The sequence below is a fragment of the Suricata suricatta genome, chromosome 10 (genome assembly GCF_006229205.1).
Source record: "Suricata suricatta isolate VVHF042 chromosome 10, meerkat_22Aug2017_6uvM2_HiC, whole genome shotgun sequence".
NCBI classification, from domain to species: domain Eukaryota; kingdom Metazoa; phylum Chordata; class Mammalia; order Carnivora; family Herpestidae; genus Suricata; species Suricata suricatta.
The window spans coordinates 27,038,740-27,066,722 of record NC_043709.1 but is presented as its reverse complement, the minus strand read 5'-3'; the positions used below and the strand labels follow the sequence as shown (position 1 = coordinate 27,066,722).

The 27,983-nt window shown below is 41.8% G+C and overlaps 1 protein-coding gene across 1 annotated transcript in view; it reads right to left on the bottom strand.

Annotated features, from left to right (window-relative positions):
• Positions 1-27,983, bottom strand: part of BTG1 (BTG anti-proliferation factor 1) — a 63,942-nt gene that overhangs the window by 2,290 nt on the left and 33,669 nt on the right. Inside the window, exons 2-3 of the mRNA XM_029955446.1 lie at positions 619-845; positions 139-424 (exon numbers count right to left, since the gene is read on the bottom strand). Coding sequence (XP_029811306.1) covers positions 139-424; positions 619-845 — 513 coding nt within the window. The remainder of the gene's footprint in view (positions 1-138; positions 425-618; positions 846-27,983) is intronic.

Sequence of the window (27,983 nt, the reverse complement as noted above, 5' to 3'; positions counted from 1 at the left end):
CGGGGCTCGGCGGCGCGGCCCCGACGGCGGAGCGGCCACCCCGGGCTCCCTCGCAGGTCAGAGGGCTGAGAGGAAGAGAGGACGGGAAGGGGCGGACAGCTACTTATTTTATCCTTTATAATAAAAAAAGTTATTTACACGACGGGAGGCGGCAGGCGAGAGGAAGAGACGAGCGACGGCGGCCTGGTCACATCGCTCGGACTTCCCCAGCCGCCTCCGCGTCCAGCTCCGCAGCCTCCGAAGCTCCCAAGAGTTGCATTTCCAGTTCGGAGGGGCGAAGGGATGCAGGAGCCGTGCAGTAGCTTTTATAGCGCCGCGGAAAGGAAGTGGCGTAGCTGGAGCATGACGGCTGACGGCAGCCAATCCGGAGATCGCACCATTGTGACGCAGCAGATTCGGAGCCGGAGGGGGCGGGAAAAGGCGGCTAAGGGGTGGATGCGGAGACGGGGAAGAGAGGGAGGAGCTGACGTAATCCGCTTGTAAACAAATAAACTCCCGAGCGGCGGCCGGAGACCGGCGGGCTGTGGCCAAGGGACGGAACCGAGCGAGGGTGCGCGTGTGAAAGCTCCGCCCCCAGCGCTAGCTCCTCCTTACTGCTTCAGCTACTCCGGGCCCTACGCCAGCGCATCCCCTGCGGGAGTGAGCTGCCCGGGCTCGCTCGCGGGAAGTCTCTGGGCCGGGCCGATAAAAGCCGTCTTGCTGTCGGCGCGCGCAGATCGGGCTGCGAGTCCGACGTGCCGGTCCCTACGCGCGCTGGGTGTTTCAATCTCGTTCCCGCTCCAGTCTAAGAGGCTGGCTCCCCAAGCGGGAGGCTCGTGCGGAGCAGCGGGGTTCGGGTGCAGGTGCTGAAGGTGCGGGGGGCGCGCAGCGGGGATACGGAGAAAGTGGAGCGAAAGGGCTATGGAGGGTCCTTCTGCCGCCCCAGGGAGCCGGGGGGTCTCCTAGTAGACGTGCTGCCTATGCCGGGGAGCCGTTTCAGCTCCACCCTCGGGAGGAGGGAGGGCGGGGTGTCGCTGTAAAAGTTTAATTGCAAAATAAATAGAAGGTTAGTAAGCCTTTTGTGGATGCTGTTTCACTAATTTCAGGAGTCAAACAGAGGAGTGCTGATAGGAAAGCTGAATCCAGCTTAGTGCTGATAGGAAAGCCTGTTACTGAAGATAAATGTACTAACTCGAACCCCGTAAAGTTAAGGCGGAACTGGGAAAGGAAATTTGTATAATGCATTTACAGCGTTTATACCCTAACCAAAGATTGTTTATCTTTTTTCCTGGTCCAAATAGCTGTCGGGCCCTTAGATTTCTGAGGCTCTTTATAAAAACAGAAGAAAATAAAGATTAAATTTGAAGCTTGTGGAAGTATTAGGCGTACACATTTGCGTTTACTGGAACCCCCACTTGCAAAACTGGAAAAAAAGACTTATTTTAAGGTTTGAGCCTGCTAAAACGATTAAGCCTAAGAGAGGGTTAACTCTATCTCCATTAAGGCGGGGGGGGGGGGAGATGGTGAGTCGGGCAGATGGAGAAAGCAAACAAGAGGCAGAAGTTGAACTCCACCAGATGGAAATAAATATCCTGAGTTTAGTTGGTCATCAATATTGCAAAACACACCACTTTGAGGTGTGTGTGTGTGTGTGTGTGTGTGTGTGTGTGTGTTTTAAGTACTGAGCCAAAGGGAATAGAAATGTAGCAATAGTAGAACTTGTTATAAAGCTGAAGGAGAAAACGTTATATTGTTTAAATGAAATATGTAAGACTGGGTTTGAAAGAACTGCTAGGCTATTTTTTCATTCATACACAATAACCAGGTAGTTACATGTAAACTAAGTTAAATACTTTAAAGATAGCATTGTTAAAAGCATTCTGTTTTGGGAACATCTAATCTTTGGATAAATGCATCAAAATAATAGAAAGTAAGTTACATTTGTTTCATTCTAGGACTTTTCAGATAGAACTGTGTTTAAAAATAAACGTCATTGTAATTCACTGAGGACATGAAACCTTTTTTACTACTCAAAAGAAGATAGGAAAACAGAAGTCAATTCTTAAATCATCATAGCCTGAGCACAAGATTTTCTGATATTCCTCCAACCCTACTCACCGTTAGTCATCTGCTGTGTTCATTTTCCTCACTTTATCAGTCATTCGAGCATTAGATGAGAAATCAAATGAAGCCTGGTCTCCCACTTGGACTCCTCTGCAAAACAAATAATGAAGTTAACAAAATGCTAGGATTTGAACTCAGACTTGTCTCCCAAGTGTGTGTTCTTTCCACTTTTAACTGCCTTCCCAGACAGCGGCTCGACTCCCTCTGAAAGCTTTTTAAAATCAGTTACACACAGTTACCAGAAAGAGACATGAATTTAAGAAATTAGTCTTTTACCTTGGAGGAATCTAGGGAAAGAACTGGAAATAACTATTGGCCCTTTATAAATGCAAGCTTTAGATAGTGCACCATGTTAATTACTAACAGTTTTCAATTCTGGGCATACATGTTTAGTAATATTTTTCCAGAGGTTTAGTCAGGCTCTTCCCATCTAAAAGACAAGCTGGTATTTCTCAACAGCTTTTGAATTACAAAGGCACTTTCTCATTTTGCCGTCTGGCTAAACTATAGAGGAGTCTCAACCACAGCTGACCCTTGAAAAACACAGGGATTAGGGGCAGGGGACCAGAAGCAGTCATATCCACTTATTATTTTGGATTTCCCACAACTTAACTACTCATAGCTTACTGTTGACCAGAAGCTTTAGCAATAACATGAAGTCAATTAACCCGTATTTTGTATGTTATATGTATTATACACAGTATTCTTATAATGAGGTAATGCTAAGAAAATATATTTATAATCTAGTGTAGCATTTATCAGAAAGTCCGCATGTAAATGGACGCATGCAGCTCAAAGCAGTGCTGGTGAAGGGTCAACTGTATTTACACACCCATCTCTCTCAGTTGTGAGTAAGAGACAAGTTACTTAGCCTCTCTGCATCATAGTGTCGTCAGAAACGTAAAGGCTGTTGTGAGGACTAAATAGAATAACTATAGAAATTAGCACAATATCGGGCATTAAATAAGCATATATACACACACACACACATACACACAAACATAAGATTTATATGTACTTATATTTATTTATATATAATATGTATGTTATATATATTAGCTGGCTTATATTCTCATCAGGCAATTTGATAATATCAAATTTATATCCAAAACCTAGAAAAATGTAAATCAAAGCATGAAAACACACACACACACACACACACACACACACACACACACACAACACTTAGGAATTCTATCAAAACAAATCCAGAAAGTGAACCTGGGTTTCAAAATAAGTTTGCAAGTAAAAGCACAAATGTCAGGTCTTTGGAAAGAGTGCTTAGGAGTTCAGAAAGTACTTTCTATAGAGGTAACTATTGGACAAGAACTAGAATTTCAAAGAGCTGGGGATTTATATTCCCATCCCTCAGCCCAACTGTTAGTACAACAATTTGCTCTGGGCTAACAAATCAGAGCAGCCTGTACACTTTTTGACTATTGTGTTTTTTAACCAAAAAGAAAAAAAAATAAACATTTACATAGGGTAGGGGAAGGAATTTCTTTGTCTGTTTCATAGACTAGTAAAAATTAAGGATGAACACAAGGTTGAAAATCTTGTATTTTGCCAAAGATTTTTTTTAATCCCATTACCATCTGCTATCATGATCATTTTGGGAAATGGATGACATTTTAACATTCCCAAAGCGGGAAAGGTATCCATATTAGAATAAAGCATGGTCGTATTAATTGAATAAATTTAAAGTCACTAAATGCCACTGTTTGCATATCATCATGGTCCTGCATTTGGGAACTCATCTCTATTAATCTATGAAGATGATAGCACTAAATTAGGCTATTATGCTATTCATTTTATATGCTAGTCCCACTGCCTGAAATGCCTTCTCCATTTCCCCTTTACCAAGCTGAGTTTTAAAAAATTTTTTGTTTTTTATTTGTTTTTGAGAGAGAGAGAGCGAGCAGGGGAGGGTCAGAGAAAGAGGGAGACACAGAATCCAAAGACAGACTCCAGGCTCTGAGCTGTCAGCACAGAGCCGGACCCAGGGCTCAAACCCACCAACCATGAGATCATGACCTGAGCCAAAGCTGGATGCTTAACCAACTGAGCCACTCAGGTGCCCCTACCAAGCTGATTTTAACTCATCCTCCAAGAAGCCTTCCATGATGGTCCTCACTTGAGTAATCATCTACAGTATTCTGAGACTTCTCAAACATACTAGATTTACTATGTGTACTGGTCTCTCTTTCTTTCTAGACTGTAAATTCTTTGAGGGCAAGCATCTTATGTAATTCACTATTGTACCCTCAATGCCTAATACCCGATGCAGAGTAACTGTTTTTGAATGATGTTAAATAGACATATCAAAATTCAAATGAGCCAAATCAAAACCATTACCTGCAATTTGTCAAGTGAAAAATAATACAGAGAGAGTGTTTGCAGCTAAAAATTGGACAGTGAACATTAGGGAGGAAAAGATAAATAACTCCATGGCATTTTTTTCCTGGTTGCTATGTTAGATTATTGCATACATTGCTTTTGTAAATAAGCATTGTTTTAGGGGAGGCTGCATTTCCAGAACAAATGAAATGAAGACCAAAGTAACTTAGATATGTTACTCAGAAATACTGTGGTACTTCTGCATTGCCCCCATTTAAGGTTTTTGCTTTGTTTCCCCTTATGCTGTATAGACATGTTTTAGTGTTTTTACATCAGGTTAGCCATGGTGTCATTTGCTTATGTGCCACTCTCTCATACTGCCATTGTACCCTGAAGTAGCTCAGGTGTCCTTCCAATGCTCCAGTCTCTCAATTTATTTATGAAATCCAGGATTCCTGGATTGTTGCTGGGAGAGTCCCAGAATTTTTTCAAGGGCTGTATTGCAGTTTGAAAGTTTGTCTGGAAGGCCTTTGCCCACCTCGCCCTTGTATAAGTGATGTCACCTAGCGAAGGTCCCATCTGGACCTTCCCTCCCCTGAAGGCACCTTTAGACCTAAACTTCCAAGCTGAACTGGAGAAGGCTTCCTTGTAGCCTGTCATCGAGCTGCATGCACTAAAGTTGAATCATGAACTTACTTCCAGATAGAGTGCTATGCGTCAGTGCCACTTGCTTTGGAAAACTCACAGCTTCACCAGAAAGTACAGGGTGCCGTGGGAGAGGTCCCTATAGTGTCAACAGCGAATAGAGCCAAGACGCTTATTTTCGCGTGTTTGGGTACAGAAGGAGAAGAAGGAAGCCCTGAAAGGGAATAATCTCTGCTAACCCAGTGAATTTGGCCTGTAAGAAGTTCTCTTTGGAAGAAAGAAAAAGAGGGATCTGAACTTGGAGTATTTTAAAGACCTAAACCAACATAAGGAAGATAAACGTTGTTGAAAAAAAACTGGTTGCGGGGAGTTCATAGGATGTCCATAGGGGGATATTTTTGACAGGGAAGTGATAGGATCAGATTTATGTTTTGGAAAGTCCTGTGGATTAGAAAATGGTAATGTTGAAGAGACTTCTATTTTTGTCTCCGATGCTTACTTAAATCTTTAAATAATTTTGCTTGCACGTGGGCTTATCTCATCAACAGAGACCTATGTCTTTTATTTATTCTTTTTTTGGTTACCCACAGGAAGGAGACCACTTTTCGCAGCCTCCCCAATTAGCAACCTGCCTTGCTTTGCTGAGGTTTGAATCCCAGGGCACAAACGAAGACATTTGTACTAGGTTTAGGTCTACTGGGGTTCAGAAAACAGAGAGAACTAGAAATCCAAGGGTGACACATACAGATTTGGGGCTCACCTGTTTATTCTTGTTAAAGCAATCCGGATCATAGAGAAGAGGGGAAAAAAGGGATTAAAATGTTGCCTACCAGTAGCAATGGCAATCATCCTATATCATTGTGCGGCACACACTATCCTTGGTGTGGCAGAGGCATTCCCTAATACATCTCCAAGAAACACCACTTGGTAGGTATAATTGACTGTGAAACATACAAGGTTTCAGTCCTAAAGAAAATAATTTACCCAGGGTCCTGCAACCAGATTTGAACTCTCAAGACATAAACTCCAAAACTTGGAAACATGCTCCTAACACTACCTTTTTTTTTTTAAGTTTATTTATTTTGGGGGTTAGGGGGGAAAGAAAGTGTAGAGAGAGAATCCCAAGCAGGCTCTGAGCTGTTAGCGTGGAGCCCAATGTGGGGCTTGATCCCACAAACCCTGAGACTATGGCCTGAGCTGAGATTGTTATGCCCAAGATTTCTTTATCGTCCCCAAAAACCAGAAGCCGCCAGGGAGACCGAGTCACACATGCAAAAGCAAAGGGCTTTATTGTTACGGGTTTAGGCTCACCGGGGCCTAAACTCGGGCTCACAGACTTTACTGTCTGTGGTGGATTCACGCTGAGAGCCCCGAACAAAGGGGGGGTAGGGCCTTTATGGGTTTGGGAAGGGGGAGTTACAGGAAATTGTGACACAGGTACAGTGATCCTATCATTATTATACAATATTATTGGCAGCTGGTTTATCCAATTACAACATTTAGAGTGCTAACCAATCACAGAGTAGACCCAGGACCCTCACATAGGGTGTAACTAGCCTTAAGCAATAAGTGATTACCTATAGCTTCTATTTCTTTTTTTTAATTTTTTTAATGTCTTTTTTATTTATTTTTGAGAGACAGAGAGAGATAGCGTGAGCAGGGGAGGGTCAGAGAGAGAGGGAGACACAGAATCTGAAGCAGGCTCCGGGCTCTGAGCTAGCTGTCAGCACAGAGCCCGACGCGGGGCTTGAACCCATGAACCGTGAGATCATGACCGACTGAGCCACCCAGGCGCCCCCAAAGCTTCTATTTCTAGGCCTGCCCTTAGGAATGTTAAGGGTATTACAAGGTTGGTCCCTCGTAACTTAGGCAACGTGTGCCCTTCTATTTTCTAATGATTAGAGTCAATTTGGTTCAGACATGCATCCTTACAAGATCAAGATTTGGATGCTCAACCTATTGAGCTACCCAGGCGTCACAATACTACCTTTCCTTTCTTTTTTTTTTTAATGTTTTTATTTACTTTTTGAGAGAGAGAGAGAGAGACAATGTGAGCAGGGGAGAGTCAGAGAGGGAGGGAGACACAGAATCCAAAGACAGGCTCCAGGCTCTGAGCTAGCTGTAGGCACAGAGCCCGACGTGGGGTTCAAACCCATGAATGTGAGATCATGACCTGAGCCAAAGTCGGATGTTTAACCGACTGAGCCACCCAGGTGCCCCCCAATACTACCTTTTCTAAAAGGGACTGTGAGACAGAAAACCCTAGAAAGTTAGAGGACCATTTAGAGATGAGCGGAGACAGTAGAAAGAAAAAAAAAACTGAGACAGTTAAGGGGACCTCTCATCACTGACAACCCAGGAAAACACAGCTACATTCATTCAAAGGCTCACTGAAAAATGAATCAAAGGACATATTAAAACATTAATCTGCCAAATAAAATAATTTCTCTGGAATGAAAAATCTCCCTAGGGGCCGATAAGAGAAAGCAGCATAAATGCTTTCTACGTTAGACTGTTGAAACTCCTCACTTCTCCTTTGGCCTAAACTGGCTGGAGGAATCTGGGGGGGATCAGCCCCACAGTCTCCTTTCCCCAGCTAATGAGGGGAGCCCTTGAGGCAGGAGGTGGAAGAGAAAGGGGGGTGGCTAGGTGGACAAGGATGTGTGTTTCTCTCAGCATCACAATGGAATTTGATCACGTGCCCTGGAGGAATTCTCCTTGAATGTTCTATTGTTAAGTATAGGAGCCACTACTCAAAGCCAGGCCTCCCTCCCTGACCTTGGCTCTTTCCTTTTAGCAGAACCCTACGATTTCATTTACTCTGCTTTTTGTAAGGTTACCACCAAATAGTCTGTCTCCTCCAATGTTCAGGCTTGTGGGATGTTTATCTGCATCACCCCAGCTGCCCAAGATCTCTTTCAGCTTTAAGGCTTAACAGAAGGCCAGGGAAAGAGATGATAGGAATCAACTCTGGAGAATTGTGAACTTTAAAGAGTCATTGCAAAGTTCTCAACAAGGGAACACATGGATCTCCCCTTCCCTTCAAACTAGTAAGACAGGTGACTGGGACTCCTCAGTGATTTTCACCCCAGCATCACCTCAGGAAATTGACAGAAATGCAAAGCTTTGGCTCTAGATGCACCAAATCAGGAACTCCAGGGACACCTGGGTGGCTCAGTCGGTTGGACATATGACTCTTGATTTGGGCTCAGGTCATGATCTCAGCGTCATGGGATCAGACCGGCTGAAAGCCCAGATGCTACTTGGGACTCTCTTTCCCTCTCTCTCTGTCCATCTCCCACTCACACTCAAACATAAATACATGAAAGGAAGGCAAGGCAAGGCAGGAAGGAAGGAAGGAAGGAAGGAAGGAAGGAAGGAAGGAAGGAAGGAAGGAACAAAGAAACTATAGGGGTAAGACTCAGCCATTAGACATTTACATTTTGGAAAAACTGCTTTTATAACAGAGTGGCAAAATTCTGTAACTTAAAAGCAATGAAATTTTTATCTGGGAATATACTGTCTTGAGTTAGAAATCTTACCTTTTAAAAGAAAAGAGTTAACACACTAATTTAACATATAAAAGTGGCCTTTAAGTATGAAGTAAGTTTTCAGCGTTGTTGTTATTTGCTTTCTTGGGGTTCTGGAGTCTCGGGAAAGTGGATTTTTCCCAGCTGGTGAGACATTAGGCAAGCTAGAGCAGATAACGATGTCCATGGTTCTCTCAAGAGAGAAGATAATATTCAGGAAGCTTGGTAGAATAATCATCCAACCAAATGTTGGCGTAGTCCATGGTTTTATTTTCATTTCTAAGAAAAGCAGCAATTGACCTTTTTAAGGGACTTGAATTCAAAATCTCAAAGTAGATTAGCATTTACAGGCACTAAGTGATGTCATACCATTTATTTAAAACAAGATAGTGAACTAAAACAAAGGAGCATTCACATTGCAAGAGGAAGTGCAATAAACAAATAAATATGGAGGTCCTAAATATAGATGCGCAACATGACTGTGAAAACTATTGTGGATTTGGATACAGCTCAGCTTGAATTAAAGGGTCAAATCCCATTGGAAAACATAATGTAGGGTGCCTGGGTGGCTCAGTTAGTTGGTTAAGCATCTGTCTTTGGCTCAGGTAATGGTCCCACAGTTCATGGGCTCTGTGCTGACGCTCAGAGCCTGGACCAGCCTGCTTCAGATTCTGTGTCTCCCTCTATCTCTGCCCTTCCCCACTACCTCTCTCTCTCTCTCTCTCTCTCTCAAAAATAAATATTTTAAAAAAATGGAACTTAGAACATACTCATTTATGCTGTATAGCCAGTTAGACAGAACCAAATTCCTAAGAAGACTATTCTAGCCAACAAGAAAAAGTCCTGTGGGCAGGGGGAGGTAGAGATTTACATGTCAAATTGTATTTATTTTCTGAAGTAGATAGCATACATAAGAGGCTTCTCATTATCTTGTGTCCTTATCTTATTTAGTAAATACTTGTTTACCCTAAATGAAGCAGAAGCAATCTTCAGCTGACATAATATTTACAGTTTGATTTACCTGCATGAATTGAACGTGAAAGCAAAGGATCCATTATTGGCATTAATACATGTGTTGAAAACATTCTGTATTTGCAGATACGGTAGTAGAGGCTTCTTTAAATCTTTTCACCCAGCACAATGTAGGAAAACATTTCCATCTTCTGGGAACCAATTTGAGTTTCAAGTGTGATGCTGACCTTCAAACTCAAGGAATGATCTCCGTGTCGTTCTTCATGTCTGACCTCCCTGGTTACCGCATGAGTCAATTTCAAACTGTAAAACACTTGTCAGAGACCGAGCATTAAACGCACTCCAGGAACGGTTCTTTTCATGGCTTTGTGCCTTGTAGAGACAGGCCATCTGTGCAATATTTCGGGGGTAGGGACATGAGTCAAGAGCACTTGTATCTTTTTGCAAAGAAAATAAGTCAACTGGCTTGAGAGAAAAAAACTTCCTCAAGACATTTGCTCCAGAGAAGTCCTGGGGGAGGCAGAAATTTCAGGTTAGAAAGAGGGTACTAAGAGCACTCTAGTTACATAGCCCGACTAAGGACGGAAATCTGCCAGATAATTTAGCCCAGAGGATTTAGCTAAACAGTTAAACTCTTAACAGAAGCTTTATTTAGGATCATTCTAACAAACAGGATCAGCAGACAAGTCTTTTTTAAAGAAAGTTCTCTTTCATCTCCCTAAAAAGAAGGAACACATTAAAACCAAAACAGGAACTACTTTGGCAATATATGTGTAAAAAAAAAAAAAAAGCACCCAATGGGGCTCTTTTTAAATTAGCCGTAGTGCACAGAGATGTCTTTGAAAAGGAAACTTCTGGGGGGGGAAACACATTTTTCTTGATTTCATAAACATTCATTGCTTAATCACCTGAAGAAAGTGCAAATTTAGGATTAAGTTCCCCCAACTTCTAACCAGATCAGCTCTTTTAAGTCACCTCCTGCCCCCTGTCCCCTGCTGTACTTAGGGAGGTCTGAGAAGTGACCCAGGAGTCCCTAATTTTCAGACTGTATTCATGGTAGACTGTGCCCCACACTTACACACAGTAAGCCAGGTTTTGCCCAGGTGCCCGCAGTGTATTAATATGCTGTCTGAATTTCATGAGCAGTGGATAACCTACTCCAGTTTATTTTGCTACCTTTAAAAAAAAAATGACTTTAAGAACACACCTCCTCCCCAACCTCTCTTTTTCAGCCCAAGGAAGTCACATAATTTCCATCAGGACACTTAGAACCTCCTGAGTCCAATTCTAGTTTCCACTCTTACCAATTGCTGAGATATGGCCGAAGAGGTATTGTTTATGTAGTTTGCTAAACTTACTCCAATGAGGGACATTACATTATGAGTCTTCAATGGGATCAAGACATAAGTATGCAAAGTTGAGACAACTTGACATGAAGCAAATATTCAACAGATTTAAAAAAATAAATAAAATAAAAGGCCTAATAAGCCATGTAAAGAAAGTAGGAAAAACTTTTACCATGAATCTCGGTTTGGAGAACATTTGTGTAAAAAAGCAATACATTTACTTTTGAGCTTCCTGGCATCCAAGAAAAAGAGAAGCAAAGTGCATTGCTTCTGCTAACTTTATTTTTGAGCAAAAGAGACAGAGTGCAAGCAGGGGAGGGGCAGAGAGAGAGGGAGACACAGAATCTGAAGTAGGCTCCAGGCCCTGAGCTGTCAGCACAGAGCCTGACACGGAGCTTGAACATGTGAACCACAAAAGCAAAACCTGAGAGCCAAAGTCGGAAGCTTTATGACCTGAGCCACCCAGGCCCCCCAGCTTTCACCAAAAAAACAAAAACAAAAACAAAAAAAACTATCAAAGGAAAAAAAGTAGTGCTGAACTCTGGTAAATTTATCAATTTATAATATAGAATAGTTTACATAGTTTTATAAAATATTCAGGAAAACATGCTTTGGGCAGTGCATTTTTTTAAAATTTTGTTTTTTTTTGAGAAAGGGAATGAATGGGGGAGGGGCAGAGAGAGGTGGCGACCCAGGATCTGAAGTAGGCTCTGCGCTGACAGCAGTGAGCCCAATGCAGGGCTTGAACTCATAAACTGAGAGATCTCACCTGAAGTCAGACAACCCACTGAGCCACCGAGGCACCTCTAGGGCAGTGAATTCTTAATTTGATTCTCCCAATGAGAGCTTGTTCTTAGCTGCTAAATGTCTGATGCATGTGTTCTAAGGTGCTCATAAACTCATTCCACAAATTTGGTTGACTGATGAGGTAACGGCTAAGCAATGGAGATACATCCACAAACAAAAAGGACCTGCCTCCCACTTTACGGAATCCGGAGATAGGATGACTGAAATTAACAAGTAGTGAAAATAAGTACGTATTTGCCACTCCAAAAATTGCTGTGAAAGAAAAATAGGGGACCTAGGAAAGTGAACCTAATTGATGGGACCTTTCCTTCAGCAATGTCTTTAGTCAGAAATCTGAGGTTGAGTAGGATTTAGGTTGGGTGGGGTCTGGGGGTTTAGACTTGCTCTGTTAGACAAAGGAAGTGAATTTACAAAGGAGATGAAGGTGTGCCCAAAGCAGAACCCAGTGGTCTTAGTAGAGAGAATAAAAGTAAAGGGACCAAAGATAAGACAGGAAAGGTAGGTGAGATCAGAGCCTGAGGCATCTTGTAGATTGCATTTACAATTTACAATTTAAAAACATCAATCTTATCCAAGGAATAAGGGAGATGTCACTTGAAAGAATCTTAAGCAAAGCAGTGACAGACAGATTTGCATATTAAGAGTTACACTCTTAAACTCAGGGCAATGGGTATGCTGGTATTATGATGAAAATTAGAAAGTAGAGATCCATTTTTATGAAGTTCTATCCCTTATTTCCTTTGTGGGAGAGCTATAAAAGCATATGTCACCAAAGTCACATCTCTTAAGAAGCTTCTATAGATCTGGTCAAATGTTGAATACTATACTCGAAGTCCCAGAAATCTAGATCAGTGATAGTAGGCAATTTTTTTTTTATAAAAAGCTTGATAGGATAGGATATATTTTTGACTTTGTAAACTAAAACATTTAGTTTTAAACACTGAAAGACGTTTGTCCCAATTTCTTTTCTCTGCACAGAAGCAGCCATAGACAATATGGTCATGGCTGTGTTCTAATAAAACTTTATTTACAAAGGAGGAGGTACTGGACTTGGGTCTTGACAATACTATGCCTATCTCTGACCTAGATCAAGAAGTATTCAAGAGCTGATCGTGATAGAAGAGCTTGGAGGCTATGGTAACCCTCTACGCAAACAAATCTCTAATGGCAGAACTGTGCTCTCTTTAGGCTTTGATTATGAAGACTATGTTGTCATAAGACTATATGTAGGGGACAAAATACACCTTCTGTGAGCTGTGGACAAAATTACCATCCATGTAGATTGTGAAGAATATAAATGCCTTAGAGGCATGGATTTATGTCTGTTTTGTTCAATTATTTTGCTTTATTGTTTAAACCCCCAGCTGAGTCCTTGGATCCTCCAGTTTTGTCTATAGAATATGCTAACAGATGTAACTCACAAAATGAGCATTCAGTTAATGCCTTTTCAGCAATAAAATTCTTCAAAAATCATTTGATTATTGGGAATTTTTTATTCCCAGTATTGTCAAAAAAACAAAATTCAACCTAGTTGATCTAATCAGCTTTATTAGGTGATTCCTGAACCTGAAGCAAATAGGGAGAGGCTTTTCGGAGCGCTGTAAAATGGAAGGTTTGGGAGAAGGAACAAGAAGTTATTAGCAAAAGAAAAGGTTGTTTCCAGCAAAGTCATTTTCCCTTAGGGGAAAAGGCGAGGGTCTTATTAGGTGGATTACCTCATCATAGTTTGGTGGCAGTAGGGATGGAAAGGTCCCTTGTGACCTCATTGGTGCTGATTTCCTGACTGATAGGTTAAGACTACAGGTCTGGAGGAGGGCAGAATTGCCACTAGGTTAGGTACTAAGCCCCAGTTTGGTGACTTGGCCTAAGTGACTCCATTTTGGAACTGTTACTTTCTTTTTAACTGTCTAAAGAAAAATTTCACCCCAAACACATTACATACATATAAGAAATTGTGTCTGTACTATAATTTCAGACAAAAAACACTTAACAGTTCACTTAGCAGAGTTTCGTAGCCAAGGTACCACAGGCGGCAAATTCAAGTTGGACACCTTGCCTGGGTGAACCCAGACATGCATGCTTTGCCTGTAGACACCAAGCAAGAGATAAAGACCTACCATCTTCATTTCTTACAACTCTTTGGTCTGTTGGGTGCATAGGCCACCCCTAGGTAGTTCACATTGTTTGTGCTTTTCTTCTATTTTTGCTCTAGAGACAAGTTTTCAAGCTTAGGAAACTTTGACTTCCAGACTAATGAATAAGCTCACCCAAAGGTTAAAAAAGTCTGTGGAGAAACAGTGCAGAAAAGAATAATGAGCTTCCCCATATCAAACTCCCACACTCCTTACCTGTACACACATCACCCACTATTGTTGTCAAAAACCCATCTTAGTGCTTCAGAGATCAAATATAATGTGAAGACAAAGTTAGGGATAAAGAGGAATGATAGCTTTAATGCTTTGCTAGGCGAAGGAGGTTGCAGCAGGCTATGGCCTTTAAAAACTGTAATCCATCTCTCCAGCCCCCCCTTCACCCCCCTCCACCATTCCCTCATCCCACCATCCCCCGGGCAGCTGGTGGAGGAGGGCAGTTTATAGGAAAATACAGGTGGCTCAGTTGGTTAAGCGTCTGACTTCAGCTCAGGTCACCATCTCAAGGTTTGTTGAGTTCGAGCCCGCATCGGGATCTGCGCTGACAGCTCAGAGCCTGGAGCCTGCTTTGGAGTCTGTGTCTCCCTCTCTCTCTGCCCCTCCCCCACTGTGCTGTCTCTCTCTGTCTCTCAAAAGTAAATAAGTGTAAAAAAAAAAAAACCTTAAACCAAAACACTAAGAAGGTGGAGAAGAGGTTTTCAGAAGTGAGCAAAAAAGATTATTTTATTTATTTTTTATCTTTTTTAAAAAATATAATTTATTGTCAAGTTGGCTAACATTGTGTGCCCTTGGTTTGAGGGTAGATTCCTGCAACAACCTCTAGATCTTGATTTTAGATCTAGATCATTGTGTGTCTTACTTATAATTGGGGCTTGATAACTATTTTTTGAAAACTAAGTGATCATTGACTCATAGCAATGATAGTTTTTTGTTATTGTTAAAAAGACACTGAACTATTCAGACAAACATTGTTTGAGAAGCTTCATGGTTGTACCTATGGCATAAAACACCTTCTCTCTAGATAGCAAAGGATGCTGAGCTCATTTTAGATGGCAAGAGAACATAAGGAGGCTAAATCTGCATCAGATATTTGGGTAGATGTTTCAGAGGAGCACTGAAGGCGAGGAACGTTTTTAATGACATCCAGGATTATAATTTGCTTGAAGGAAATCTGTAACTACCCAATAGTGTGACTATTTTCTCACCGGTCTGTCCTCAGCACTTGATACTGTTTGGTAAAATGGTGGCATCAATACATATTTCAGGAATAAATGAACCCTGATTGAGGTTCTGTGGCTCAGAGTGAAGGCTCTGAGGGAGAATTAAAAACCTTGAATCAATAACAAAATCATATGGCTTCCTGCCTATGGAATCAAAGAGGGATGAAAGATCAATAAATATTGCTGTAGTCTTCAGTTATTTTTAACCATATCTACCATCAAGACTTCCATAGATTAAAAAGTTTCAAAAGAGTCAGCAGGAGGAGGGGCCTGGGTGACTCAGTCAGTAGAGCATCTGACTCTTGATATTGGCTCAGGTCATGATCTCCCGGTGGTGAGATAGAGCCCCGAGTCAGTCTCTGCACTGACAATGTGGAGCCTACTTGGTATTCTCTCTCTCTCTCTCTCTCTCTCTCTCTCTCTCTCTCTGCTCCACTCTCTCTCTTCCTCTCTCTCTCTCAAAATAGCTAAAAAAACATTAAAAAAAAAAAAGTCAGCTGGAGAATAATGGTGCTTTCCACGCTCCTTTTCCGTGCAGAATATTAAATGGAGAAGCCAGACCTGTAGCTCATTAGGAAGAAAGCTAGCTCAGAATGCAGAACAGACTGATTGAAGGTGGCATAGGAGAACATTACCCTTTTTGAAGTTTGAGGTGGATACTATGACTCCGTCCTAGAGGAGTCAAGAGGAGGTTCAATTACAGAGCATTGTGGAGATTTGCTATTCAGAGCAGGACTCAGAGAGGTGGGGCAGCTGAAGATTTTACCCTGGGATTCAGCTGGGAGCAGGTAATTAATTGGTTATGCTTTAATGCATCAGGTTTGTCAATTCTTTTTTTAATGTTTATTTATTTTTGAAGGAGAGAGAGGCAGAGCATGAGAGGGGGAAGAGCAGAGAAAGTGGGAGACAGAATCCGAAGCAGGCTCCAGGCTCTGGGCTGTCAGCACAGAGCCCAACACAGGGCTCGAACCCACAAACTGTGAGATCATAACCTGAGCCAAAGTCAGACGCCTAACTGACTGAGCCTCCCAGGGGCCCCAGGTTTGTCAGTTCTTAAGATAGCATGCTATTGTGTCATCTGAAAGAATGAGCTAGCGTCACATACCACTGGTCTGGAGTTCCTTCCCAGAATTTCAAGCAAAGAAAGCAAACTGAAGGAGACTAAAATAGAAACAGATCACACTGAGACCACACCGTATATATAGTGTTTATTTGTGTGTATGTGTGTGTACATCTCAAAGAATTTTATGTACATAAGAAAAAGTCCAAGGTGAGCATCAAATGGTACTCCTTTGAGGTTATGCTTGGAAGGGGAGGGATTTATTTATTTTATATATCCCGAATACTGGTTTTCTAGCTAAAAGTTAGACTGCTACCTCATATACAAAATCAAATCCACTTGGACTACATTGCCGAAATAAAAACCAATAGAAAAAAAGGAAATGTATAGATTCCACAAGAGTATGGATGCATAGAAAAAACTTCCTTAAGTAAGTCAGGAGAAGAAGTGTACATAAAGGAAAAAGAATAATGCATTTGGTCATATATCATGTTGTTTCTGTGTAAGAACCACCATAAACAAAGCTGATACAAATGAGGGGTAAAAAAAATAAGGAACATGTGACAAATAAGAGATTAATATTAAGTATATTAAATAAAAATTAAAATGCAAAAAGTTAGGGGTGCCTGAGTGGCTCCGTCGGTTGAGCATCTGACTTTGGCTCAAGTCATGATCTCACAGTTTGTGGGTCCAAGCCCCGGATCAGGCTCTGTGCTGACAGTTCAGAGCCTGGAGCCTGCTTCGGATTCAATGACTCCCTCTCTCTCTGCCCTCCCCAGCTCACACTCTAGCTCACTCCGTCTCTCAAAAATAAATAAATGTAAAATAATAAACAAATAAAAACTAAGTAAAAAAATAAAATGCAAAAAGTTAAATTCATATCTTCACACAAAACTCCTACAAGCTGGAAATGATCAAACGAAAGAAAAATAGGAAAAATAGAGGAATGGGCTATTTGAGAATAAAGGAAGATAGGTAACAATTACAGAAGTTAGGCAGTCTTGTTCGTAGGCAGGAAAATGCAAAATAAAACAATATGCCGTTTGTTACCTATCAGTTTGATGAACATTAAAAAATTAATGATGTCCAAAGCTCAGACGTTTATGAGGGAAATGGCATTCCTGATACTTTGTTTATGGGAGTACAGTGCGCTGCAGTCTTTTTGGAAAGCAACTGGTCAAATTTATTCATTAAAAATATGCTTACACTTTGACATCCCACTTTGATAGTCTTACAGAGTCCATGTAACACAGAAGGCAACATACTGGGAAGTTCTCACTTCTTATAAATGTCATTTTCTTGAGCTCACCATCAGAGATGAATGTAGAATAATTGTAGAGAACAGTGCTAAGTCAGGATAAGTTTAAAGCATAAGTAATCACCTATATCCTTAGGAGATGGAGATAAGTAGGAAGGTCCACATACTAGATACTAAGAGGTTATACATAGCATCCCTAGTTTTTTATGTTTATTCATTTTGAGAGAGACAGAGACAGATGTGTGGAGGAGGGGTGGAGAGAGAAGGAAACAGAGAATTCCAGGCAGGCTCCATGCTGTCAGCACAGAGCCAGACTCGGGGCTCAAACTCATGAAACCAAGAGATCATGACCTGAGCCAAAACCAAGAGTCAGACACTTAACCAACTGAACCATCCAGGCGCCCCTAGAATCTCTATTCTGGGAAATCCTTCAAATACTCCCTCATGCATCTCACTTTCATCCGAGGATCCAGGAACTGTCATGACTAGGTGCCTAAGCTTGGCCATTGAGTCCTTTTAGGGGGATTTTGGACTTGGAAACAGTGGAAATCAAGGCAGTTTCTCTCCTAGAGTCGTATGTGTTGTAAGTAAAACCTTGAAACCATTGGCAGTCATTGTCTCCTACTCTGTGAAGAACACCACTCTAGAGAAAGAGAAAACACAAAGAGAAACGGAAGTGAAAGCCGTAGGGAACACCCTGGGGACAGTTCTCTCTGCTGCATTGTGGCCCTTCTTAGGACTTGGTCATTCACCTTCTCCTTAGATTCTGTGAGACACCCCAAAAGCCTTCCAGTAGTTCCTTGTTTTTTTGTTTGTTTGTTTTGGTTTTGCTTAAGCCATTTTAACTTGTTATTATCCCTTATAACTGACATCCGAACTAACGAAGACTTCTTATTAAATAATCAACTGTTTGGTAAGAATATGAAATGTTCTGCCCCACCTGTGGATCTCAAGCCAATAATTATAGGTTTAGAGTGAAGGTGGATCCTTGTCCTTGTAACGTCACTTGAGATCTGACATCACCTCTGGAACATTCCAACTTCCCATTCCCACAACCCTGCCCTGATGCTATGTCTACCTTGCTCAATTTGATTTAACTTCTTTAGGACTGACTGTTTCAGGAAAGCTGGGGCAGAGAAAAAGGTAAGTTCTTAGGGTTTCCTACAGAGCATCAAGGATACAGAGCTGGTATATGGCAGAGAGCAAACGAGCATGTGTCTGTCACACTGCTGAACATCATGAACCACTGTACTGGTCTGAACTATTACAGCGATTTAAACTGTTTTTATTCTTAGTTGCACATTTTATTCATTTATTTATTTTGAGAGACAGAGAGAGACAGCGCCAGCAGGGGAGGGTCAGAGAGAGAGAGAGGGAGACACATAATCTGAATATAGGCTGCAGGCTCTGAGCTAGCTGTCAGCACAGAGCCTGATGCGGGACTCGAACCCAGGAACCGTGAGATCGTGACCTGAGCCGAAGCCGGATGCTTAACTGACTGAGCCACCCAGGCGCCCCTTAGCTGCACATTTTAAAATTTGTTGTCATAATAGATTATTTTAAAGCAGAACTGCAAGAAACTCTGATGTGGAAATATATCCTCAGAAGAAACATAGATTTCACTGCATGAAAGCTTAAAACTTGTAGCCACCAAAAACCTAAAAGGAAAAAACAAACAGCTAATGACAACTAGGCAAAACTATTTTTAACCTTTAACAGAGTTGATATCCTTGAGGGATTGGGCTAGACAGAATAAACAAAGAGCAGGCATTGTCTGAGTTTCTCATTCACCTAGAAGAGCCAGTGCTCAGGGAAACAAATCCCACATTAACGTTACAGAGACAAAGAAGCAAGAAGAGGCGACTATAGATGATCACATGTGAAAAGGTTCCTTTCAGGGTCGGTACTGTGCCCAAAGAGGCCACATAGGGAGTTATTATATCCCAACTGATAATCAATGTGGGAAAAGCACTGTAACACCCACACTATACAGTAGGGGAGAGCCCTTACCTTGGGCCAGTGAACAGCCTCTGGGACTCTGGTCTGGCAATTCCCCAGAGGCTGCAGGGCTACTTGTATTCCTCCTCAGAAGGGTAATTGCACACGTGCTCTTTCTAAACGACCTGGATGAATATTTTGAACTTGCGTCTTTGGAGATCTTTGGCTGGCTGTGGAGCTGCCTCTGGGATACGCTGTTCTCTGAGGTGCTAGGTCTTCTTCCCTACCCTTAAGAGTAAACTATTAAGAGGAGATTAAGGGGTGCCTGGGTGGCTCAGTTGGTTGAGTGTCTGACTTCGGCTTAGGTCATGATCTTGCAGTCTGTGAGTTCGAGCCCCATGTTGGACTCTGTGCTGACAGCTCCCTCAAAAATAAATAAACATGAAAAAATTAAAAAAACAAGAAAACAACAAAAAAAGGAGATTAAAATAAGCTAAAACTTAATTAGTAAAGTATGAGATGTAATGAGATCATCAGAACCAGCGGATGTAATCAAAAGAGTACAGAACCACCCCCAGCCCGGCCTGAATCAGGAGACACTGAAGGCAAGGTGATTGGTGTCGTCGGGGAGACGGGCACACAGGGATGGCTCTTCACTGGGGTGTAAAGCAAGGTCCTGAGGCCTCGAGGCTCAGACCTGGGAGGGCTCCCTTGGGTTACCCTAAAGGCTTCTGTATCCTGATTTCCTGATGGGCCTGCATAGGCTCACATACTCTTTGCAAGTTCTCTGCATTCTTCCTTGACCCCTGGGGAGTCACAGATTTCAGAAACACTTTTGTGTTTCCGTGAAAAGTGGAGCTTATGTACCAGTGGTACAAATGGCCTTCCTAATTTAGATTCTGCTCTTGGGGAATAATAATCTCCTCTCCATCCAAATCTCCGTCTGTCCAAACTCCAGGTTTATAAATGATTTCTTTATAGTGTTAAAGCATGCACTGAGATATAGTAAACGTTTTAAGAGTTTATTGGAACAAAAGTTGATTCACAGACGGCAGCTCCAGACCTGAAATGGTTAGACACACTCTACTGTCAGAAGCTTGGAGCGAGACACTTTTTTTTTAAGATATGGTTTTTAATTTTTTAAATTTTACTTATTTATTTAATTAATTTTTTTTAAATTTATCAAGTTAGTTAGCATATAATGCAATAATGATTTTAGGGGTAGATTTCAGTGATTCATCCCCTATGTATAACACCCAGTGCTCATCCCAACAAGTGTCTTTTTTAAAAAATGTTTTATTTATTTTTGAGAGACAGAGAGAAACAGCATGATGGGGGGGGGGCAGTCAGAGAGAGATGGAAACACAGAATCTGAAGGAGGCTCCAGGCTCTGAGCTAGCTGTCAGCACAGAGCCTGACATGGTGCTCGAACCCACAAACCATGAGATCATGACCTGAGTCAAAGCCAGACGTTCAACCAACTGAGCCACCCAGATGCCCCAACAAGTGTCTTCCTTAATGCCTTTTACCCATTTAGCCCCTCCCCTCACCCACAACCCACAACCTCTCCAGCAACCTCAGTTTGTTCTCTGTATTTGAGTCTTTTATGTTTTGTCCCCCTCCTTGCTTTTATGTTATTTTTGCTTCCCTTCCTTTATGTTCATCCATTTTGTATCTTAAATTCCTTATATGAGTGAAGTCATATGATATGTGTCTTTCTTTGACTAATTTCACTTAGCATAATACCCTCTAGTTCTATGTATGTAATTGCAAATGGCAAGATTTCATTGTGTCCCTTCAAAACAACATACCTGTCTCCTTTGGATGAATACCTAGTCGTGCAATTGTTGGGTTGTAGGGTAGTTCTATTAATGATTTTTTGAGGGAGCTCCATACTGCTGGGGCTAGACTTTTAAAGGAAAGAGGCAGAAGCAAAACAAAGAATTATTAAATTGGCTCTATAGCTTAAGCCATAGCGTTATTTGGGAAAAGCCTGGTTGACTGTGATTGGTTGTCCTTAGATTTTGATATCTCAACCTTGAAGCATTTACAGGCTTCGTTTTGGGTTTCCCTGCACAGGCTGCTTAGGCCTCGGTCTAATGGTCTCCTTGTTTAATTAATTTAGCAATAAACACTCGAGGTTGGTGTCACAGAAGTTTCAGTGTCTGTTACCTGTCTCAGAGGTGGCCACGCTGACTGGAAATACACTGCTTTTGCTGTGGATAACTTTTCTTTAGAATGTTATAGAAAGCCAGTTTGCTTCGGTGGGAGGTAATCGTATTAAAGTCATGAGTGAGAATAACTGGTGTCCCAGGAGACAGCTATCTTTGAAAGTGGGCTCTGACACACTCTGACACTTTGCTAATTTGTAAGCACATTTTAAAGCAGCTGCATATTAAACTACTTTAGAAATTGCTGATTTCGGGTGTTAGTGATAACATATTTCAATTCAGTTAGGTTGAGGTTAAAAAATGCTATCAGTTGGCATCATGGTACACCTACAAAAGTGTTGCCTCAAATAATTACACATTTGGTGTTTCTCAATCTCCTGATACCCTGATATCAGTTGAGCTCAGAACAGCCAACTCTCAGTCAGAGAGGAGCTAATCTGAAATCTGTTTCTTTAGGCTTCATACATTCTAGATCCTACCACACTACGAGCTGATGAAAGTGACATTCAGACCAGTTGTTCACCTTTGGTTTTCTTCTTTGCTTTTTAGAGAAGGTTAAAATTTAGGTATAAGTTTCTTGTAGACTCTAGTCTTTCCTGCCTTGTTGCCACAGATCCTTGAGAACATGTGCTTGGTAATTACCATCACGTCCCTCCTTTATTGTTGTCACAGAAACAAAAGACACGCTCAGGCCCAGGACAGGTGACAGACAAACTAGGCCCACAGGATTTGTTTCCTTGAAGGAAAAAATAAAAAATTCAAATCAGTGAGAGAGGGGGGAACAAAACAAATATTCTCCAGATGCAACATGTATTGTATGAGGCAGTGACTGGAGTGTCCCACTCGCTAACAGGGTCAATGTCAGAGGGGAGCAAATAAGTGTTGCCTGGCAGGATGTGTTTCCTACAAACCCTTTAGCATTTGTCTCCATGACTGGGTTTATAAAATAAAGAAGATGCTCTCAAAATCTGTGGATGTCCCTAAATTTGAAGGCTAACATTTTATTTATTTTTATTTTTATTTTTGAGAGCCAGAGAGAGACAGCACGAGCAGGGGAGGATCAGAGAGAAAGAGGAAGACACAGAATCTGAAGACAGTCTCCAGACTCTGAGCTAGCTATCAGCACAGAGCCTGACACAGGGCTCGAACCCACGAACTGTGAGATCATGACCTGAGCCAACGCTTAGCCATCTGAGCCACCCAGGCGTCCCAGAGGGCTAACATTTTAGAGAGACGGGTTGGGATAAAGGTAGGGTTGCAAGATAAAAATCGAGATGTCCAGTTAAATCAGAATTAGATGAACAATGATACATTTCTTAGGATATGTTCCAAATGTTCCATGCTGAAAGACCATTTGCTGTTTTTTTCTGAAATTCACGCTTAACTGTTTTTATTGCTAAATCTGGCTATACTGGACAGGTGAGTTATTGAGGAAAAGAGTGTAAACAGCGGTAGGAAAAGGTATGATATTCAGAGTGGAGAGCATCTTTTCTTTAGAACTCAAAATCACCACATAAAGCTGAAGAAATATTTGGGCCATAGCACAGTGTAGTCGGTTGAGAGAAGCATGTAAGACCAAAAAGATAGGGAAACAATGAAAATCCTAGTTGCGAGCTCCAAAAGGGCAGTTTTCTCTTTTGTCATTTCTGCACTTTCAGTCCGCCACCTCTCACTTTGAGTAGCTTAGCATTAACTGTTTTTTGAATGAGTGGACCCTCTCCTTAATGATATTCCCTTTTCCAATGCCCTTACAAGATTCTTAAAAATTGCTGCCTTCCTCTTGCAAGAAATTCATGACACTTACCTATTTCTTAGGGAGAAGAGCAGGGAATTGTGTAGGGAGAAAGTGCCTACATTTGGGTGGGTTGCCAAGCATACAGGAGTGCAAGGGCCAAAGTGGCCTCCTTGTGACAAATCTAGTTTCCAAACACTCTGAAATTTTCCTAGGAAGGAGAAAGGATTCAACCAACAAGTTTATCAGAAGAGATCCAACTCAAAGAAGAAAACCAGGCAGCAGCCACTCCACTGAAGGACAGGGTTCCTAGAACCTTCTCAGCGGGCATGGGGGCCAGCTTCGTGACTGCCCTATTGTTATTTTTGTAATCCCCCCTGCCACTGTTCCCCATTGTGTTTCTCACAATGCTTGACACACAGGCCCCTAAAATAAGAAGGATCAGTGAGTCTGTCTGCAGAGTGACAGCCTGGAAGAAGACATTCAGCCTCATATGGAAGGGGAGACACAAATATGGCCACCTAGCTGCTACTCAATTCCAACACAAGAAAGGGTGCTCCTGAGTCTAAGGACAGTAGGAGAATGAGCCTGGTTCTTAGGGAAGGGAGATGTGACTCTAAACATCCACTGAAAATATTTGAAAATTGGATCTATGCATTCTTTTGGTAGAAAGGTCCATATCTTGGATCATGTACTTTTCAAAACATGTATTTATTTATTTGAGGGGGGAGAGAGAGAGAAAGAGAGGGAGTGAGCAAGGGAGAGGCAGAGAGAGAAGGAGAGAGAGAATCCTAAGCAGGCTCTGTGCTGTCAGTGAAGGGCTCAATCTCAAGACCCTGAGGGTCTCCTGGGTGGCTCGGCTGACTTCAGCTCAGATCATGATCTCATGGTTTGTGGGTTTGAGCCCTGTGTCAGGTCTGCGCTGACAGCTCAGAGCCTGAAGCCTACTTTGGATTCTGTGTCTCCTTCTGCCCCTCTCCCACTAATGCACACACTCTCTCTCAAAAATCAACATTAAAAAAATTAAAAAAAAAAAAAAGACCATGCGATCATGACCTGAGCTGAAATCAAGAATCAGACGCTTAAACAACTGAGCCACCCAGGCACCTCTGATCATATTTTCAAGCATTCTTAAAGATGGCTATGACTGAAGGTTGGATAGGTGAAACTGGGCTTTGAGGAACGCTTGGGGATAACTTTGCTGGCTCTTGGAAGCAGTAAGACCTCATTGTTGAATTTCTTTTCAGGGTAGCCATATAGGTTCCATACCTTTCTCTAATTCTTAAAGCAATAAAATATTCACTTAAGTTGTAAATATATCAAGGCTTATTGAGCCGCGTGGAAAACCTTTGTGTTCTATTTGTGTATTCAGACATGGAGTGTCAGGCAAAGGGAAGAAAAAGGATAATGAAAATGCTTACCTACTTCACAATTTCATACAAAGTGAGTCCCCTCGGTCCAACTACCTCTGATTAATAATTATTCTTTCATAGGTATCAGGGCTCTCTGATACCTTCGGTATAGCTTCAGAGCCTAATTCTGGGGTGACATCCTTTAGCCAACATCCACCTGCAGAAACAGCAGTTGTAGACATACAATCGGATCCTTGTGACAACGCTTGCACATGTGATTTTTTTTTGGTCTGAGGACAAAGCCTCTATCACAGAAAACATAACACCTACACTCCCCAAGAATCTAGGTGTGATGGAGGGAGGTGGAGGTGAACTTCATGAAGTCTACAGATAACACATTTGTCACATTCCAAGTGCTGAAAATAAGTGTTCTTGCACCTCCCGAGTTCTCTCAAAACAAGGTGCAATGACAAGCTAACATCGAGCTCCCAGTTACCACTTCGCTGCAGGGAAGTATTTTAAACTATGATGTGTATGAAATTAGATTTATAAAAACAGCCCCTTGAACAAAACATAACTATAAAGGGAGCTTAAACATCGCCGCATATGGTGACGATTTGTCACCAATTAAATAATTTAGAAATCGGTGATGTTTTGTTTCAGAGAATGAGTAATCACACAGACATATATTTTGCCGTGCACGTTCTCCATTTTAAATAAAACTGTATTTCTTGTAGACAGAAGACACTCCAAATAAATACTTTATTTTAAATAAAATGTTTATAATCCAGGGTTCTAATTTGTTATGCCTTGATATTCATTTGGTTTGAAGGGTGTAATCCTATTTGAAGCAATCCCTATTTGAAGGGACCCAAGGATGTTGCCTATTTCTGTTTAATCCAGAAGGTTAGAATGGTCTGTCTGGCCACGTCCATTTCCTTTTTTCACCCTATATGCCTTCATCCGGCACCTGTGCTTTGCATAGATGAGGAAACAGTTTGTGATGCCTGTAAGTTTTACTTTCTTCGGGGAGCCCTCTCCAAACACTTAGGGATTAAACACCACTTTTCTCTGTTACTATAGTTCTAGACAGTCTTTCTCAAAATATTGTGAGTTCTTTCAAGGAACCGCCTTTTCGTCCCAAGATCTGGAACAGTAGGTGCTTCCAAAATGTGAGTTCAGTAAATATGTTGCAGTAAAAATCAGGTAAAGGGCATGAAGGAGCTGAAAGCATTTGGCAACACCACCACTGCAGGGTGTGGAATAGCGTACTGTAGCCCCTGCCCCACAAACAGCCAATGGTGTGCACCCAGTGCCTCGGAATGTGACTTTATTTGAAAATAGGGTTTTTACAGATGTAGTTTATGATCTCCAGATGCAGCTATCCTGGAGGTAGGGCAAAACTAAATCTAGTGACTGGTGTCCACCTCAGAGAAAGGAAGGAGTTCCTGGGAGACAGACATGCACTGTGGGAGGAGGAAGGTCGTGTGAAGATAGAAGCAGAGATTGGGGCTCTGCTGCCACAGACCATGGGGCACCAGAAACCATCAGAAGCTGAGAGAATCAGGGCATCTGGGTGGCACAGTCAGTTAAGCGTCTGACTCTTGATGTCGGCTCAGGTCACGATCTCATGGTCTGTGAGTTCGAGCCCCACATGGGGCTCTGCACTGATGGTGTGGGATTCTGTCTCTCTTTCTCTCTGCCCCTCCCCATCTTGTGCTCTCTCTCTCTCTCGCTCTCTCTCTCTCTCTCTCTCTCTCTCTCAAAATAAATAAATAAAATTATAAAAATTAAAAAAAAAGAACCGCTGAAAGCATCAGGGGAAAATGCTCCCCAAGACACTGTAGAGGGAGAATGGACTACTGAGACCTTGACTTTGGAGTTCTTGCCTCCAAATCTGAGAGAGAATACATTTCTGTTGTTTTAAGCCATCACATTTCTGGCAGTTTATTATGGCAGCCCTAGGAAGCTAATAACACCAAAATGTGATGACAGCTGTGAGCCTAGATGATTACAAAGGGACAACCAACCCACTTTCCTTTCTCATTCCCAAAGGAAGAGAAAATGTTTTAGAGTGAGTGCATCGTACCTTGTCCTGGGTCATACACAGAACTTTATATGTGTCATTGCTAAAATAACTTCCCTATTTGACAAATGAGGAGATTGAGATTGACACAGTAAATAACTGGTGTCAAAAAGTATGTAATAAGGGCACCCGGCTGGCTCATTTGGAAGAGCATGTGACTCTTGATCCTGAGGTTGTGAGTTCGAGCCTCATAATGGGTGCAGAGATTACTTCAGACTTTAAAAAGTATATAATAATAATACCCATTTGGGTTATGTGCCAAACATCTCTGGTGCTCAGTAAAAGCAGGATTTGAATCCAAATAATGTAGTGTGATTCGAAAGCCCAAATGCTTAAGAAATTTGTGATACTGTATGAGAGTGTGTGTTCATTACACCCGCCACTCTTGTCTCTGATTCTGAAGTACAACCCGCGTCCATACTACCTGCCCGTTAGCAGCCTGCACGCAGGATTTTATTCCTTGCCATCTCACTGTTCCACTGATCCTCTGGGGATACCGCATTCACAGAGAAGTATAGCTATTTCCTCTGCTTCCAGAGATAATTTTTACAAAATGCTTTTGAGCTACAAAGCAAGTCTGGTGGTCAAAATACAACATAGTCTGCCTCTGTTCATTCTGTTTGGATCCCAGCAAGACAGCAGCAAAGCTGCCCTGTTTTGTCTACATCGTTGATTATCGTTCGTGTTCTGCCCTTCTATGCACAGGCAGTTTGGAAGGGATTTTTGAGGTGTCCCAAATTACACCTTGATAAATACTGTAACTTGATAAATGCTCATCATCCTAGTACAACCAACAGATCTTAGTGGGCTTTTTCCCCCCTTTGCCAGAGTTGTGTCAGTTTTTCCATGCATGTAGGACAATAAATAAAGAGTGGAGGCACGGAGGAGCTTGCGATATGATCGGGGTAAGAAGCTTCAGCTGCCCTTAAATGTCAAACCATATCCTTCCTGAATAATCAAGAATGTCAGTGTCTATTACTTTCTACTTCTTAGTGTGTAACTTGCACAAACGTCAAGTTTCATAGGATGCATTTTCAAGATGGAAAGTCTTTCTAGAGACCTTCGATTTTTCTATTTTACTTTTTAGAGTGACGGCATAATTTAGTTTAGTCATTCCGATACACTACTAATATATATTAGTAGTTCAAATGGTGTAAACATAGACCAAAGCAAAGAGAACAAGGTATTGAAACAAATTGCAGATCTAACTACCTTCTCCAGTCTTCATAATTACTCCAAACAATGCAGTGTTAGTGTCCTTGATCCAAGCAGGGAC